The 14,879-nt window shown below is 35.2% G+C and overlaps 1 protein-coding gene and 1 long non-coding RNA gene across 4 annotated transcripts in view; both read right to left on the bottom strand.

The window, feature by feature from the left end:
• Positions 1-9,224, bottom strand: part of LOC107712909 (cytochrome P450 1A1-like) — a 12,940-nt gene extending 3,716 nt beyond the window's left edge. For 2 of the 3 annotated variants that reach the window (XM_016518303.1, XM_016518312.1), the window contains exons 1-6: positions 9,149-9,222; positions 7,475-8,381; positions 2,287-2,413; positions 2,126-2,215; positions 837-960; positions 613-699 (exon numbers count right to left, since the gene is read on the bottom strand). In XM_016518303.1, the coding sequence (XP_016373789.1) occupies positions 613-699; positions 837-960; positions 2,126-2,215; positions 2,287-2,413; positions 7,475-8,314 (1,268 nt within the window). In that variant the 5' untranslated portion in view covers positions 8,315-8,381; positions 9,149-9,222. Of the gene's footprint in view, positions 1-612; positions 700-836; positions 961-2,125; positions 2,216-2,286; positions 2,414-7,474; positions 8,382-9,148 lie in introns of all 3 variants that reach the window. The other variant, XM_016518321.1, reaches the window with a different exon arrangement.
• LOC107712926 (uncharacterized) lies at positions 4,663-6,218 on the bottom strand. Its single transcript, XR_001636844.1, has 3 exons — positions 6,206-6,218; positions 6,074-6,100; positions 4,663-4,910 (listed from the first exon to the last, which is right to left on the bottom strand). It is a non-coding gene; the product is annotated as an uncharacterized LOC107712926 (long non-coding RNA).
• Positions 9,225-14,879: the final 5,655 nt, after the last annotated feature.

Genomic DNA, 14,879 nt, shown 5'->3' with positions numbered 1-14,879 from the left:
TGTGCGCTGTGATGTTACTGTAGTTCTAGACTAAATATGAACATGTATTTACTCATCTTACCTGCACACAAACAGATTCAGTATTCCTCAAAATGAATAAAAACAGTCAAATGCAAACTCAGAACATGATGCAAACCTGCACTAATTAAATATGTTAAATAAGACGAATATCATTTATTTATTTAATCCCATTTTATTAACCAATGATCTTCGATGATCCAATTCAACCATACTAATAAGTAAAAATGACACATTTGTGTTTGATTTTTGTTATTTCTGAATAACTTTCTTCTCCTGCGTCATATGCTTCATGTGATTAGTTTGAGCTGCGCCCTCTACTGTACAGACGTGAATTTACATTTCCTTCAGCCTGAGGCTCATTCATTTCACTTTTGTTGTGAAAGGGCTTTTACATAGAACTTTGCTATATTAAAAACAAACAAGCAAGCCCCGCCCAGATTTAAAAAGTAACTCAAAAGTAACGTAACGCATTACTTTGCATAAAAAGTAACTAAGTAACATAATTTTTTAGGGAGCAACGCAACATTGTAACGCATTACTTTTAAAAGTAACTTTCCCCAACACTGTTTATGGTCATTATGAGAAACTTACGGGTCATGGTTGACTTGCCACTGGTTTACAAACACACAGGTGTCTTTGGGAATGAAATATCCATTGAGCGACGTGTCTTTAGACGTACTGAAAGAGTAAAACACAAGCAGTCATTGGCACGGCCAACTTTGGGAAACACCGCAGCATTGTTTACAGGCGTCCATCTTCAGTAACTCAATTCACATGTGGTTTTATTTAATGCAAGGATGCTGTTCTCAACTCACCAGTGAGGAATGGTGAAAGGAAGGAAGGACGAATGACGGAAGATCTCCAGAATGAATGCCTCGAGAAGCGGCAAGTCCGTTCTGTCCGACAAGAGTGGCGTACGGTCCATTCCGATCTTTTCCTCTAGAAAGATTTTAACAACATTTGTCAGATTGGAAGATTTGAAAGCCAGTTGCAGTGGAGTAAATCTACCTAGTCTCTTAAAAATAAAGGTGCTTTACTGGCATCGATGGTTCCATGAAGAACCTTTAACAACCATGCACTCTTAAGGTTACAAAAGACCGTTTTCACACAGCAATTCCATAGAAGAACCTTTTTTTTGCATCAGAAAGGTTCTATGGATATTAAAGGTTCTTCACGGAACCTTCAATGCCAATAAGGAGCTTTACAAGGTTCTTTATAGTGTAAAAGGGTTCTTTACATTATCAAAATGTTCTGCAAACTAAGAAATAAATGGTTCTTTTAAAGACTGATCACTGAAAGGTTCTGTGGGGAACCAAAAATGGTTCTTCCATTGTCCTTTAACAACCATGCACTCTTAAGGTTACAAAAGACCGTTTTCACACAGCAATTCCATAGAAGAACCTTTTTTTTGCATCAGAAAGGTTCTATGGATATTAAAGGTTCTTCACGGAACCTTCAATGCCAATAAAGGAGCTTTACAAGGTTCTTTATAGTGTAAAAGGGTTCTTTACATTATCAAAATGTTCTGCAGACTAAGAAATAAATGGTTCTTTTAAAGACTGATCACTGAAAGGTTCTGTGGGGAACCAAAAATAGTTCTTCCATTGTATTGCTGCCAAAATCCAGAGTATTTTTTAAAGAGATAGCAATATTTTAATATACTCTTAAAAATAAAATGTCCAAAAGGAGGTTTTCATCGCATAGGAATCTTTTAGTGAATAGCTCTTAAAATAACCTTTTTTCTTATTGTGATAAAAATTTTACTAATCTAAAGAGCCCTTTTCTTCTGCAAAGAACCTTTAGTGCAATGGAAATGTCTTAAAAAGTTCTTCATGGAACCATTAATGCCAATACAGAACTTTAATTTTTAAAAGTGGAAGAACCTTTTCCACTATAAACTCTTAAAGATAAGGGTTCTTTATGGGCAACGATGGTTCCATGAAGAAACTTACTTTTAAGGTTCTTTATAGTGGAAAAAGGTTCTTTAGATTTCTAAAATGTTCTTTTAGGAACCAACAATTGTTCTTCTTTGGCATCACTGCGAAAGCCCCTTTAGGAAACCTTAATTTTTAAGACAGAAAGACGTAAAGAGAGAGATACTCACTCAGCTCTCTTTGCAGTCGCTCCTGGATCTCAGGGTAGGCCACTAGATAGACGACACCCCAAGACAGAGCTGTACTGATAGTGTCGAAACCTGTCAATGAGCACGGACATGCTTTAATATCATGCAGAGATTGAAAATTATTCAGTTTTCCCAGCGCTCACCAGCTCCGAAGAGGTCATTGACGATTCCGACGATCTTCTCATCGGACACTTGGACATTTGAGTTCTCGTCCAGTTTCCGGTCTTCGCAGTGGTTGATGAGCGAATCGGTGATGTCTCGGATGTTATCCTGAAAAAAATATCACATTTGTGACCTTGGACCACCTGTGACCTTAAGTTGCATGTGCATATTTGTAGCAATAGCCAACTATACATTGTATGGGTTGAAATTATAGATTTTTCTTTAATGCCAAAAACCATTGGGATATTAAGTAAAGATCATGTTCCATGAAGATATTTTGTAAATTTCCTACCATAAATGTATCAAAACTTAATTTTTGATTAGTAATATGCATTGCTAAGAACTTAATTTGAACAACTTTAAAGATGATTTTCTCAATATTTAGATTTTTTTGCACCCTCAGATTCCAGATTTTCAAATAGTTGTATCTCAGCCAAATATTGTCCTATCCTAACAAACCACACATCACTGGAAAGATTATTTATTCAGCTTATTTCAGATGATGTATAAATCTCAATTTCAAAAAATTGACCCTTATGACTGGTTTTGTGCTCCAGGGTCACATATGAAAAGCATAAAGGTTCTAAAACATGTTTTACTCTAAACCTGCTAGAAAATCAAAGCCATAAATCTAACAACGTTGTGTTCCAAATTTGAGGTTGATATCACAAAAAAAATGAGAATTTTGTTTGGCCGCAGTACCGAATGTTTCCACTAGGGGAAATACGTTTGCTGTTTGCTTCCAATGTTTACAAATGATCATACAGTATATCTTTAGAAAGTGAACAGCACATAACAGGCACATACCAGTATAAACATAAATATCTATCAATACAATATACATCACACCACTCAACATGCATCAATATTTTCAAATTCCCTTTCAAATTCAGAAGCCTCTGTCAAACACGTCGTCTCAAACCGTAGAGAAAAGCTGTGTCTGTATCAGTGTGTCACTGTGTGCTGGTCTCCTGCAGAATGAGAAGTGTCACCTGCTGATAGAAAACGAGACGCAGCGTCTGAAGGCTGTGGACGAGCAGCACAACCAGCAGCTGAAGGAGTGGAGGGAGCACCTCAAGCCCAGGAAGAAGGTCTGCGCTTCACCAAATACACTTAATTAATTACACACTACAGCTCAAAGGTTTGGGCTGGTAGTCTCTTCTGCTCGCCAAGACTGCCTTTGATCAAAAACACAGGGGGAAAAAAAGTTATGTTGTTAAATATTACAATTTCAAACACTGTTTTTTTATTTTAATATAAGGCCTGTCAGGTTTTTGCAGTTATTTGAGATATCCACAATAATTGTACAGTTTACATTTGTGTAAATGTTGCTGTTGCGTCTCATTTTCCTGGAGGCGAGTCAGATTTCAGCATCACAGCAGTCAGTTATTGCTGTAAATCACATAAGGAAAGATTATACGAAAAAATTATATATTCAAATTAATTAAATTTAATAAAAAAAAATATATGTATTTGACTGACAATGTAATTGCATTGAACAAAACAGACAATTAATGAATCGTCAGCACTAAATGCATGATCGTGACAGGCCTATTTAATATCTATTAAACTAATTTATTGCTCCGATCATTACTCTAGTCTTCAGTGTCACGTGATTCTTCAGAAATCATTCTGATATGCTGACTTGCTGCTTTTCTGATTATTATCAGTGTTGAATACAGTTGTGCTGCACGATATTTTTGTGGAAACCGTGATGCATTTGATTTTTCAGGATTCACAGATGAGCAGAAAGTTGAAAAAGAACAGCGTTCGTTTGAAATAGAATTTTTTTTTGTGACATTATAAATGTCTTATTTGTCGCTTTTGATCGCGTTTATCGGTTTTTGCAAATGAACTCTTCATATATATATATATATATATATAATATATTATATAAAAATAATAATAACTTGCTTTGTGTGCTGCTTTATAGTTGTCATAGCACTTACATATTATTGCTCTTTTGCTGGTTTTGATTGCTAGATAAAAGCATCTGCTAAATGACTAAATGTAAATGCAATGACATGCTCATTTGTAGTTACTTTAAGGTATTTTTAAAAATATTTTTTATTACCTTATATATCCAAAACTAATTTTTCAAAAAAAAACAACATTTTTTAACATCTTGTTGCAACATTTTACAAAAATCAAGATTTAATATATTTGGTCAAAATCCCATGTTATAAAAGATGAAGTGCTATGCAGGTTATTTAACACAATATTGGCTGATTAGACGGCAATGCTGAGCTAAAATGCTAAATGTTTGCCCTCTCTCTCTTTCTCTTCTTCACCGTTCACACATCTCAGACCTCAAATACATCAAATATTACCCTTTCAGACAGCTTTTGAAGTAAAGAGTAAAGAAAACACTATGCAAAACCCTTGTAAGATCACAAGTACCCTTGTAAAACACTTTCTCATTGGATCTAAGCAAACCTCACAGGTGGCCTGTTTTGATCTCAAAAGAGTGAGGTGTCATTGAAATCTGAGGAGTTTGCATCTGTGTGTTTACCGTCCAGCAGGTATTCAGCGCACAGGTGGATGTTGATGCTGCTGTGGAGGCCAGAGATCAGACGATAGAAAACACGCTTCTCCAAACACAAACCTGCAGCGCATCAACACACAGTAAACCAACACACTTTTCTAAAGCATTAACAATGAGCTTCACACAATACAAACTAGTTCTTTTAAATAATGAAAACAAATATATATATATATAAAAATCATTATAAAAAAGTATTTTTTAACTATAAACTGTAAGGTATAATGTAGTTTTTAAATGCATTTTAAAAAAATATATATATAATTTTTTTTCTTACAGTTTTATTATTTAATATGAGCTCATAAAACTGTGTATAATAATTATACATTAGAAAAAATGTTTAAAAATGTTTAGGTTAAAATCATATGCAAAACAATCCCCCACATTAACCCTTAGCATTAAAATTAATAATATACACAGAATTATTATATTATTATTTATAAATAAAAATAATAATAATAACAATAAATAAAATACTATAACTATAAGGCATACTTTTTTATGTTTCAAATGTATTTAAATAAAAAATGTATTTAATTTTTTTAATAATATTTATTTTGGGGGGAAATATGAGCTCATAAAACTGTGTATAATAATTATACATTAGAAAAAGTCATATGCATATTTAATAAATAAGAATGGCAACAAACAGGATATAAAAAAAACTTTTTCTGCCAAAATGCAGAATTTTGTAGTTTAATTTTGTATTGTAACAATAATAATAAATTAAAAGTACTATGACTATACGTTTAAACTACATTTAAACTTGAAGTAAATAATTTACTTTGACTTATTATTATAAATATTTAATTAAATTTTTTTCCTTCACAATAGATCATTTAAATTTAACATATATGTAGACATTTATGTTGAATGTATCCATATAAAAACAAATAAATAGATATTAGTTTCTAATGTAGGAATTTCTTGTCTCCACTATCAGTGTTGAACAAACACAGTCTAACCTCAGACTGGGTAATTATATTAGCAAATCAACATATCAAAATAACTCGCATTATCCCCAACTCTTGAGCATTTTCAATGCAGAGCACAAAAATACTTAAAACAAATAATGAGGACATCTCTCAGTTTCAGGAGGAAGTGTGTCAGGCCTCATTCATGAAACACGAGCAGAACGAATTTGTGCAAGTCATTTGTACAACTATTAATATGCAAATTAATGCATCTGTGTTTTCATCATATTTACACTGTAAATAATCACTCACCTTCCATCCATTTGTAAAACCCTTCACCTGTGAGAAACAGACAAAGTCTGCTTTAATAAAAGCCCTTCTGCACTGATCTGAGACCAGTTTCATTGCAGAAGCATCATGTATCATGTGCAAATATTAACTCACCGTTATCATCACCTGAGAGGACAGACAGAGAAAAGAGTTTAGGTTACATACAAACACATCAAATATACAAGAATAAATCAAAAAAAAAAAAAAGAGTCATATTTCCACAGAAAAACAAAAGAAAATGTAAAAATAGTATATTTTATATAAAGGAAATGAAGCCTAAATTGGGGCTGCTAAGATTTTTACTTTTTTAAATTCATTATTCATAAATTGTGATACATATTATTATACACACGTATAATATAACATGCATATAATTTATGGAATTAAATTTTTTTTTTCTTCGTTTTTTTTCTGGTTACTTACAAACAGATTTTTTTTTTTTTTTATAATTTTCGATTTTTTTATATTATGAAATTTTATAATTTTACAAAAAAAAATCAATTTCTTATTTGATCTAATAATTGGTTATTTGTTCTGCTTACATACAGCTCAAAATGTGCATGCCTAAAAAGGGTAAGGGTAAAAAATAAGAAATGACATTTTACAAACCGAGAAATGAAGACTATTAGCAGCATTCAGATTTTCTACATTGCAACATTCATTTCATGAGAATTAAGCACACTTTTCCCGCCAAATTCTCAATGCGTCTAAACATACTTTTACTGTATAAGACATAAAATCAGTGCAACAAATACTAAAATGATGCATGAACACTTTGCAATTTAAACGCAGCATTAAAAAATAAATAATTTTTTAAAAATCTAATTTTACAAAAACAAGTGAACTTTTTTACTTTTTCCTTTTGATTCTGAAGTTAAATATATCAAATATGTGTCCCTGGAGCACAAAAGCAGTCTTAAGTCTCTGGGGTATATTTGTAGCAATAGCCAACAATACATTGTATGGATCAAAATTATAGATTTTTCTTTCATGCCGAAAATCATTAGGATATTAAGTAAAGCTCATGTTCCATGAAGATATTTTGTACATTTCTTACTGTAAATATATCAAAACTTAATTTTTGATTAGTAATATGCATTGCTAAGAACTTAATTTGAACAACTTTAAAGATGATTTTCTCAATATTTAGATTTTTTTGCCCCCTCAGATTCCAGATTTTCAAATAGTTGTATCTCAGCCAAATATTGTCCTATCCTAACAAACCACACATCAGTGGAAAGATTATTTATTCAGCTTATTTCAGATGATGTATAAATCTCAATTTCAAAAAATTGACCCTTATGACTGGTTTTGTGCTCCAGGGTCACATATGAAAAGCATAAAGGGGAAAGCGATCTGATGGACAAGTCTGAGAGCTCCCACCTTGTCGAAGGTGTTGTAATGTTCACTGACGATCTTCTTCACCAACTTGCTGAAGTGATCGTTGATGTCCAAGAACTTTTTCATGGTTGTGCTAGGCAGGATACGCAAGAAAGGGATGAAATCCGCAGGATTGCCGCTTCCCACGATCTTCCCGAACTCGTCGCTCAGGTTGACCAAGCTCACCAGCTCGTCGTCGTCGTGGCTGTAGCGCCGGCCGAAGCAAATCCCGCAGATCACGTTGGCCACGGACACCACGATGTGCCGGAAGGGATCGAAACTCCCGTCGGCCTTCATGACGTTGTGAAGCCTTTCAATCAGATAGAGACCTTCCTTGCTGATGTGCTCCTCAAGGGCACATGAATACTCTGAGCTTTCGCCTTGCACTGTGGAAAATGTTCGCAGGGCGCTGAGGGCCAGTTTGCGACGGGCGCGCCAGACACCCACCTGATCCGTACTAAAGGCCAGGCTCTTTCCGTCGCTGATGAACTTACTGCTATAGAGATCCGGACGTCCGGCGAACTCCTCGCCTTGTTTGAGGAGGGCCTGACGGATCACGTCGTTTCTGCTGAGTACTACAACGGGACGCATGCCCATCTGGATCTGGAAGACGGGGCCGTAGCACTTACTCATAGCGGTCAGGCTCAGATGTGGGTTGTTTCCCACTTCCAGAACATTTCCGATAATGGGAAGAGGCTTCGGTCCCGGCAGCTTCTGGAGCCCTTCTGGGATCTTAATATGCGTGAGGCGCATGAGCAGATACACCACACATATCGTGATGATGGCCACAAGGCTCTCAGACACAGAAATCGGGCCCAACATGGGAAGAACCGTAAGAGGCATGGCTATCTTCCTTTGCTCTGTTTCCCTCAACAATCTTTGCTCTTGCAAACACTGAACAGGTTACCTGCTTAAAACAAAAGAGAGACCAATAACACTGACTGTTAACCTTAGACGGCGAGAGAATAGTGCAGTAATACATCTTGCACGAATGATACTGAAAAAGGCTCTGCAACCCATTTTTTGGTAATGTTGCATTGCATGTGCATGCATGAGCTTTTTAGTGCATGCATGCAACTAACAGATCTGTTTTTGCAGTTTAACCAGTGCATGTTGTTTGGTTATTTGCATTTTGCGAAATTCATTACTAATAAAGTACACGTGAAGTGATTTGTCTCAAGGTCAGAGCGCATATCTGAGACAGACACACACACACACACACACACACACACTCTCACACACTTTCATTTACTGTAATGTCCTATAATAACACTAATAAACTTAAAAACTTTAAATATTGATCTAAAATCTTTAGTCAAATATATATATATATATATATATATACACTCTAAAAAATGCTGGGTTGTTTCAACCCAACTTTGGGTCAAATATGGACTAACCCAACTGTTGGGTTAAATTTTTACATTAAATTTTTAACCCAAAAGTTGGGTTAGTCCAAATTTGACCCAAAGTTGGGCCATACATTTTTATCTATATATCCATTTTCTAAAATCTAATGCACACCAGTCAATGAACAAGTGGTACAATATTGTGTAAAAGAAGTAAGAAGGGTTCATTTTTTTTATATTTTTGTGTAAAAAAAAAAAAGATTGAAATTGAAAATTGAAATGAAATCAAATATTCTCTAAAAGAAAGAAACATTGCCATCAGACTTACCCAGAGCGATCGGACGAATATTTCTCCTCTTCTCAGCTGAATCTGTCTATTCAGAGTCAATTAGCTCCAGAGGAGTGCTGCAGTGTTCCAGCGGGGAAAACTTTTATAGAGAAGACCTCGTGGCGATTGGTTGCTCTTCACGTGACGTCACGAAGAGCTGGAGGCTTTGTGAATGGGAGAGAATCAGTGACAGGAGTGAGATTTTATTACAGGGGGATCGATCCCTCGTCGCAACATTAACGGAGAAAAACTGCGTGAGTAATTAGAGACTTAATTAAGTTCTCTTGCGTTTCCAAACACACACATATCTAAATGATGTGACTACATATATATATATATATGTGTGTGTGTGTGTGTGTGTGTGTGTGTGTGTGTGTGTGTGTGTGTGTGTGTGTGTGTGTGTGTGTGTATGTGTGTGTGTATGTGTGTGTGTGTGTGTGTGAATGAATGATCAACCCTTTAAACCAACAGAACCTTTAAACAAATTTACAATATTCTTACTATATATTTATTAAACTAGATGGATTATTTATTAATATAGATAGGTTAAATAATAATAATAGATTTATGTATTACAAATCCTAAATAAATAAATAAATAGTGAAACTTTAAAAGAACCTTGAAATATATGAAAATAAATGAGTTAAACTTTTTGCCATGTATTTGACGTATATGTGATAACGATAATATTTTACAACATTACAACAGCTGTCTGACCGTTTTTAGAAAAATACTAATCAATGCATAGACTGAGAAATAAATGCGCAATGCGTATTATAGATTAGATATTTACAACTCATAAAAAATATACAGCTGAGCACAGAAAGAAAGAAAGAAAGAAAGAAGATACTTTAACATGCTTCTTGATGTTTATTTATCTAATAAAACCGTTTTAACAGACAGAAGTCAGTGCCATAAATCTTTTTTGACAATTTCAGCAATTAGACTAAATAAACTGTTTGTTGCAACACATCTGATAATTGCCTGCATATTCGCCGAAGAGTAAATCGACGAAAGAAAGAGTTTTGCGTTGATTTGTAGGGTCATGTTCGCCTGGCACGCGCTCGTAACTCATTAAGCAACAGGTAGAGCATCGCGTGCAAAGATGTGTGTGTGTGTGTGTGTGTGTGTGTGTGTTTCACAGCCCTGCTGCAGATTCCTGCACACCTTTTTCGTACATCTCATTCAGTGTGTCAACAGGAAAAGCCGCCAGAATGGAGTCAAACCAATGCAATGCGTGTCAGTAAAGCGCTGTCACTGAAATGCATGAAACCCGAACTGCGCTGATTTCTTTGTTCTGCGGTATAGTTTCTCTTGTAAGAATCTCGGTCACCACAGACTGTTATCATGATTTGAAACACGCTACGATAAACCTAACAAACAGCATCGCGTGCATGCACCTGTGGCGCGCGGGTTAAAGATTGGCCACGTTGCGTGAGAGCTCGCCCGAGGATGCTGGAGGTGCAACCGAGTTCACTTTACCATCGTTTAACGATCTCTGTCACTTTCAAAGCTGCAAAAACAGATTTTTTTTTATTGATTCATTTCATGCACGCGCTTGATTTCGGTAGAAACTTTACTTGTTTTTGTTGCATTTCGACTTTATGAAGCATCTCGCTGAATGAGAATGAGACGCTCTGGCAGCACCGATCAATCATATATTTTCTTTTCGCTCTTCAGATGATTTATATCATCATATAGGTCTGGTCGTCTTCAGATGATCAAAGATGAGGAACAGATCCCGGGTCAGCGCGAGCGGCTTCGTAAGAATCCTAATTATACCATTGCTCGTGTAATTAAGGATCTCTGAAGGGGCTTTGAAGTTCTAGTGAGAAGTTGCCCTTTTGTTGGAGAGCAAAAAAGAAAAAGATTCTAGATCAGGACACAAAGCCTAAAACAGCTGCACAAAATATACAACAGAATGTACTTTTATACTTTATAGCCTACTTTTTGCATATTATATTATATAATATATTATATTATGTACTCTTAAAAAAAAAGTTTTTTTATTGGCATCAGTCCCATAAAGAGTTTTTAACATCAATTGAACCTTCCATTGCATAAAAAGTTCTTTACAGTGGAAAAATGTTCTTTAGGTTATAAAAAAAAAAAACTGGTTCTATTAAGAAATGTTGACTTAAAGGTTCTTTAAAAATGTATTTTTTTCTATCAAAAATATTTTTCTTTCCATGCATTTTTCTTTCTTTTTCTATGTGCAATAAATAAATAAATAAATAAAATCCAATGTTTGAAACAAAAACTGGAAACAACTTTCCTGACATAATAGGCAAACTGTTATATATATTACATACATTATACATTACAATATTTGAAGGGTTTTCTTTGTCATGTATTTTAATGCATCATACTTATCTGAATAGATAAGTATTATAATGTGTTTACAATTATTCAAAAGATCATAAAGTGCAATATAAGGTGCATTACAAGGCATAATTGATGCATTAAAAACACATTTATTATACATTATATTTAAAGGCTTTAAGTAAAATGTTAACAGTGTTGTTTGTAAGTGGCTTTGAACACAAATTATGATAACTTATGCAGAGTGAAATTAGAGTGCAAACTGTGAAGAATAAAAAAGTCAAGCCTAAAGAGCAAATGCTGTTTTTCATGCAAAGAAATGTTTTTTTTTAGTCTCTATAATGCAAAATCCAAATTAAATCAATCAATCAATAAAATCTAATCCAAAAACATCAGTGTTGCTTGCATTCGGTCCCTTAATTAATAATTTGAGTTAACTGCACTTAGAGAGACAAACGAGACAGCAGAGACTGAACTCAGAACAGCAACTGGGGAAAAAAACATGCCAAAACAGCATAAAAATCTGAACACTTAGGCAGTAATGTAGCATGAAGAGTTTGCGTGTGTTTGGAGCCGCTATGTCAGTGTCAAAGGCCAAACTAAGAGAGCAAGACACATTTGTTTGCCTTCAGCAGTAAAACTCAAAGGAATCCCACAAGATGAAAGAAGTTAAATGAGTGTGAAGCTTCATCACGCAACACTCGAGCACCTGCCGCGCTCACCTTTACTGCCAGACGAGAGTATGTGAGTGTGTGTGTGCGTGTGTGTGTGTGTGAAAGAACACATGATATAAAGCAGATAATGGTGTGTGTGTGAAAATGGAATATGTTTTTGTTCTCTTACTTCTTTTTTTCTATCAGTAAGGTATGTTTAATGGCAAGTTTGATTAAAAAAGTAATCTAGATTAAAGTAACCTAGATAATGTTACTAACTACAGTTTTCATCATGTAATCTGTAGTCATGCAATGTCTGTGTACTGATATTCTTGAGGCTGAGATGGAAATTCATATTTTTTTATTTAAATAAATGTATACATACTGTAAGATTATATATGTGCTGATATTCTTGAGGCTGAGATTTTTTTAAATTAAAAATTTACATGTATTATGTAACCTGAATCCATTTTTCTGTACAGATGTCATGCAGTATTTACACTGTGTTCATGTGCGTGCTTGTGTGTGTGTGTGTGAATGCGTCCAGATCTTACCTGCAGGGTTCACTGCGAGGGCCGTCCACCTATCAGTGTCATGTTTGTGTCTTTGTGGGCAGGAACAGCCCTGAATGGAGCGAGAGGTTTTGAAGTGTCATGTTTGAAGTACGGCATGAGAAAACGACCTACCGGCACGCAATCCGGAGCAGGAAGAGCCGATGCTCTGATGTTCTGCACCTGTAACTGCACAGTGCACACCTCCAGTTACCTGATGATAGACAGAAAGACCACACACATACACACACACACACACACACACACACACACACGCAGTGGTAGCGATGGATTACATGTAATCTGGATTTATGATTTAATTAATTATCTTATTATCAACTCACCAATGCAATGTTTAATGCATTTTATGATGTTGATATAAAAAATGGAATATGTTTTTGTTCTCTTACTTCTTTTTTTCTATCAGTAAGGTATGTTTAATGGCAAGTTTGATTAAAAAAGTAATCTAGATTAAAGTAACCTAGATAATGTTACTAACTACAGTTTTCATCATGTAATCTGTAGTCATGCAATGTCTGTGTACTGATATTCTTGAGGCTGAGATGGAAATTCATATTTTTTTATTTAAATAAATGTATACATACTGTAAGATTATATATGTGCTGATATTCTTGAGGCTGAGATTTTTTTTTATTAAAAATGTGCATGTATTATGTAACCTGAATCAATTTTTCTGTACAGATGTCATGCAGTATTTACACTGTGTTCATGTGCGTGCTTGTGTGTGTGTGTGTGAATGCGTCCAGATCTTACCTGCAGGGTTCACTGCGAGGGCCGTCCACCTATCAGTGTCATGTTTGTGTCTTTGTGGGCAGGAACAGCCCTGAATGGAGCGAGAGGTTTTGAAGTGTCATGTTTGAAGTACGGCATGAGAAAACGACCTGCCAGCACGCAATCCGGAGCAGTTCTGCAATTCTGTTCCAATTCCCTGCTACACAGAAACACACGCATGCATCCCAGTGCATGCTAATATATCTGTGAAATCATCACTGCATCAAAATATATGCATAAATCTAAAACTATTTAAACTTTCAACACACTTGCATTCATGGGTTTCGTAAACCAACACATATAAGTACCCTTCAAATGCCCTGGGAACTCTTTTCACTGTCCTGCGCTCCTCCTGCAAAGCTACAGTGCTGTTAAAAGTTTTAGGCACTTGTGTAAAAATGCTGTAAAATGTGGATGCTGTCATAAATAGATTTACTTTATCAATTAACTTCTATTAACTAAATGAAATCAGCATTTGGTGTGAGCATCCTTTGTGTTTAAAGCAGCTTTTGCCCTCGGTGCACTTGAGCAGAGTTTCTCAGGAGCTTTGCAGGAGGTTTCTTAAAGCGTCTTGGAGATGATTGAATCTCATGAATCTCAGATGATCGAGGCAGGAGTCGATGTGTCTGGCTGCAGACCTCGCATGTGCCCCGAGCCGCCCGTCTTAATAGGATTAGGTTCATGACACTTCACCTGGGCCTTCTGCTTCCCACCGGCTGCAAGGCATGGAGGTCAGAGGTCATGTCCATTACTGTGACATGTCAAAAACACACAAACATCACATCTGCTCTGAACGGTTTAGCGCATCTGAACTACAAAACACAGTCACTTTCATTTAAAGATGCAAGCAGGGGCCTTTTGGAAGTATGTGATTAAAATTCTGCATTTTTACTCATGGCCCTCAATGTACCTGAGCTGGAAAAAAACTACAGAAATAAATACAGGGATTTTACACACACACACACACACACACACACGCACACAGACAGACAGACAGACACACAGAGAGACAGACAGACAGACAGAGAGACACACACACACACACACACACACACACGCAATATGAATGTGTGAATGAAAGCAATATAAATGAAAATATGAATGAATGAATTATACAGTGTATAATGAATGAAATCTGTATACATTGGTGTATCTGATGACTAAAAATCTTGATAACAGTACAAAACATTGTCTAAAATATAAATTATAAGTCAATTTCAAGCTTTTACGAGACTCCAAAATGAGAAAAGAAAGAAACGATTATTGCATATTCTATATATATATATACTGTATATATATATATATATATATATATATATACAGTATATATATATATAGAATATGCAATAATCGTTTCTTTCTTTTCTCATTTTGGAGTCTCGTAAAAGCTTGAAATTGACTTATAATTTATAT

This window comes from Sinocyclocheilus rhinocerous, unplaced genomic scaffold, assembly GCF_001515625.1.
Source record: "Sinocyclocheilus rhinocerous isolate Xijiao unplaced genomic scaffold, SAMN03320098_v1.1 scaffold1093, whole genome shotgun sequence".
Taxonomy (NCBI): Eukaryota; Metazoa; Chordata; class Actinopteri; order Cypriniformes; family Cyprinidae; genus Sinocyclocheilus; species Sinocyclocheilus rhinocerous.
This window is presented reverse-complemented; position numbering and strand designations above follow the sequence as displayed.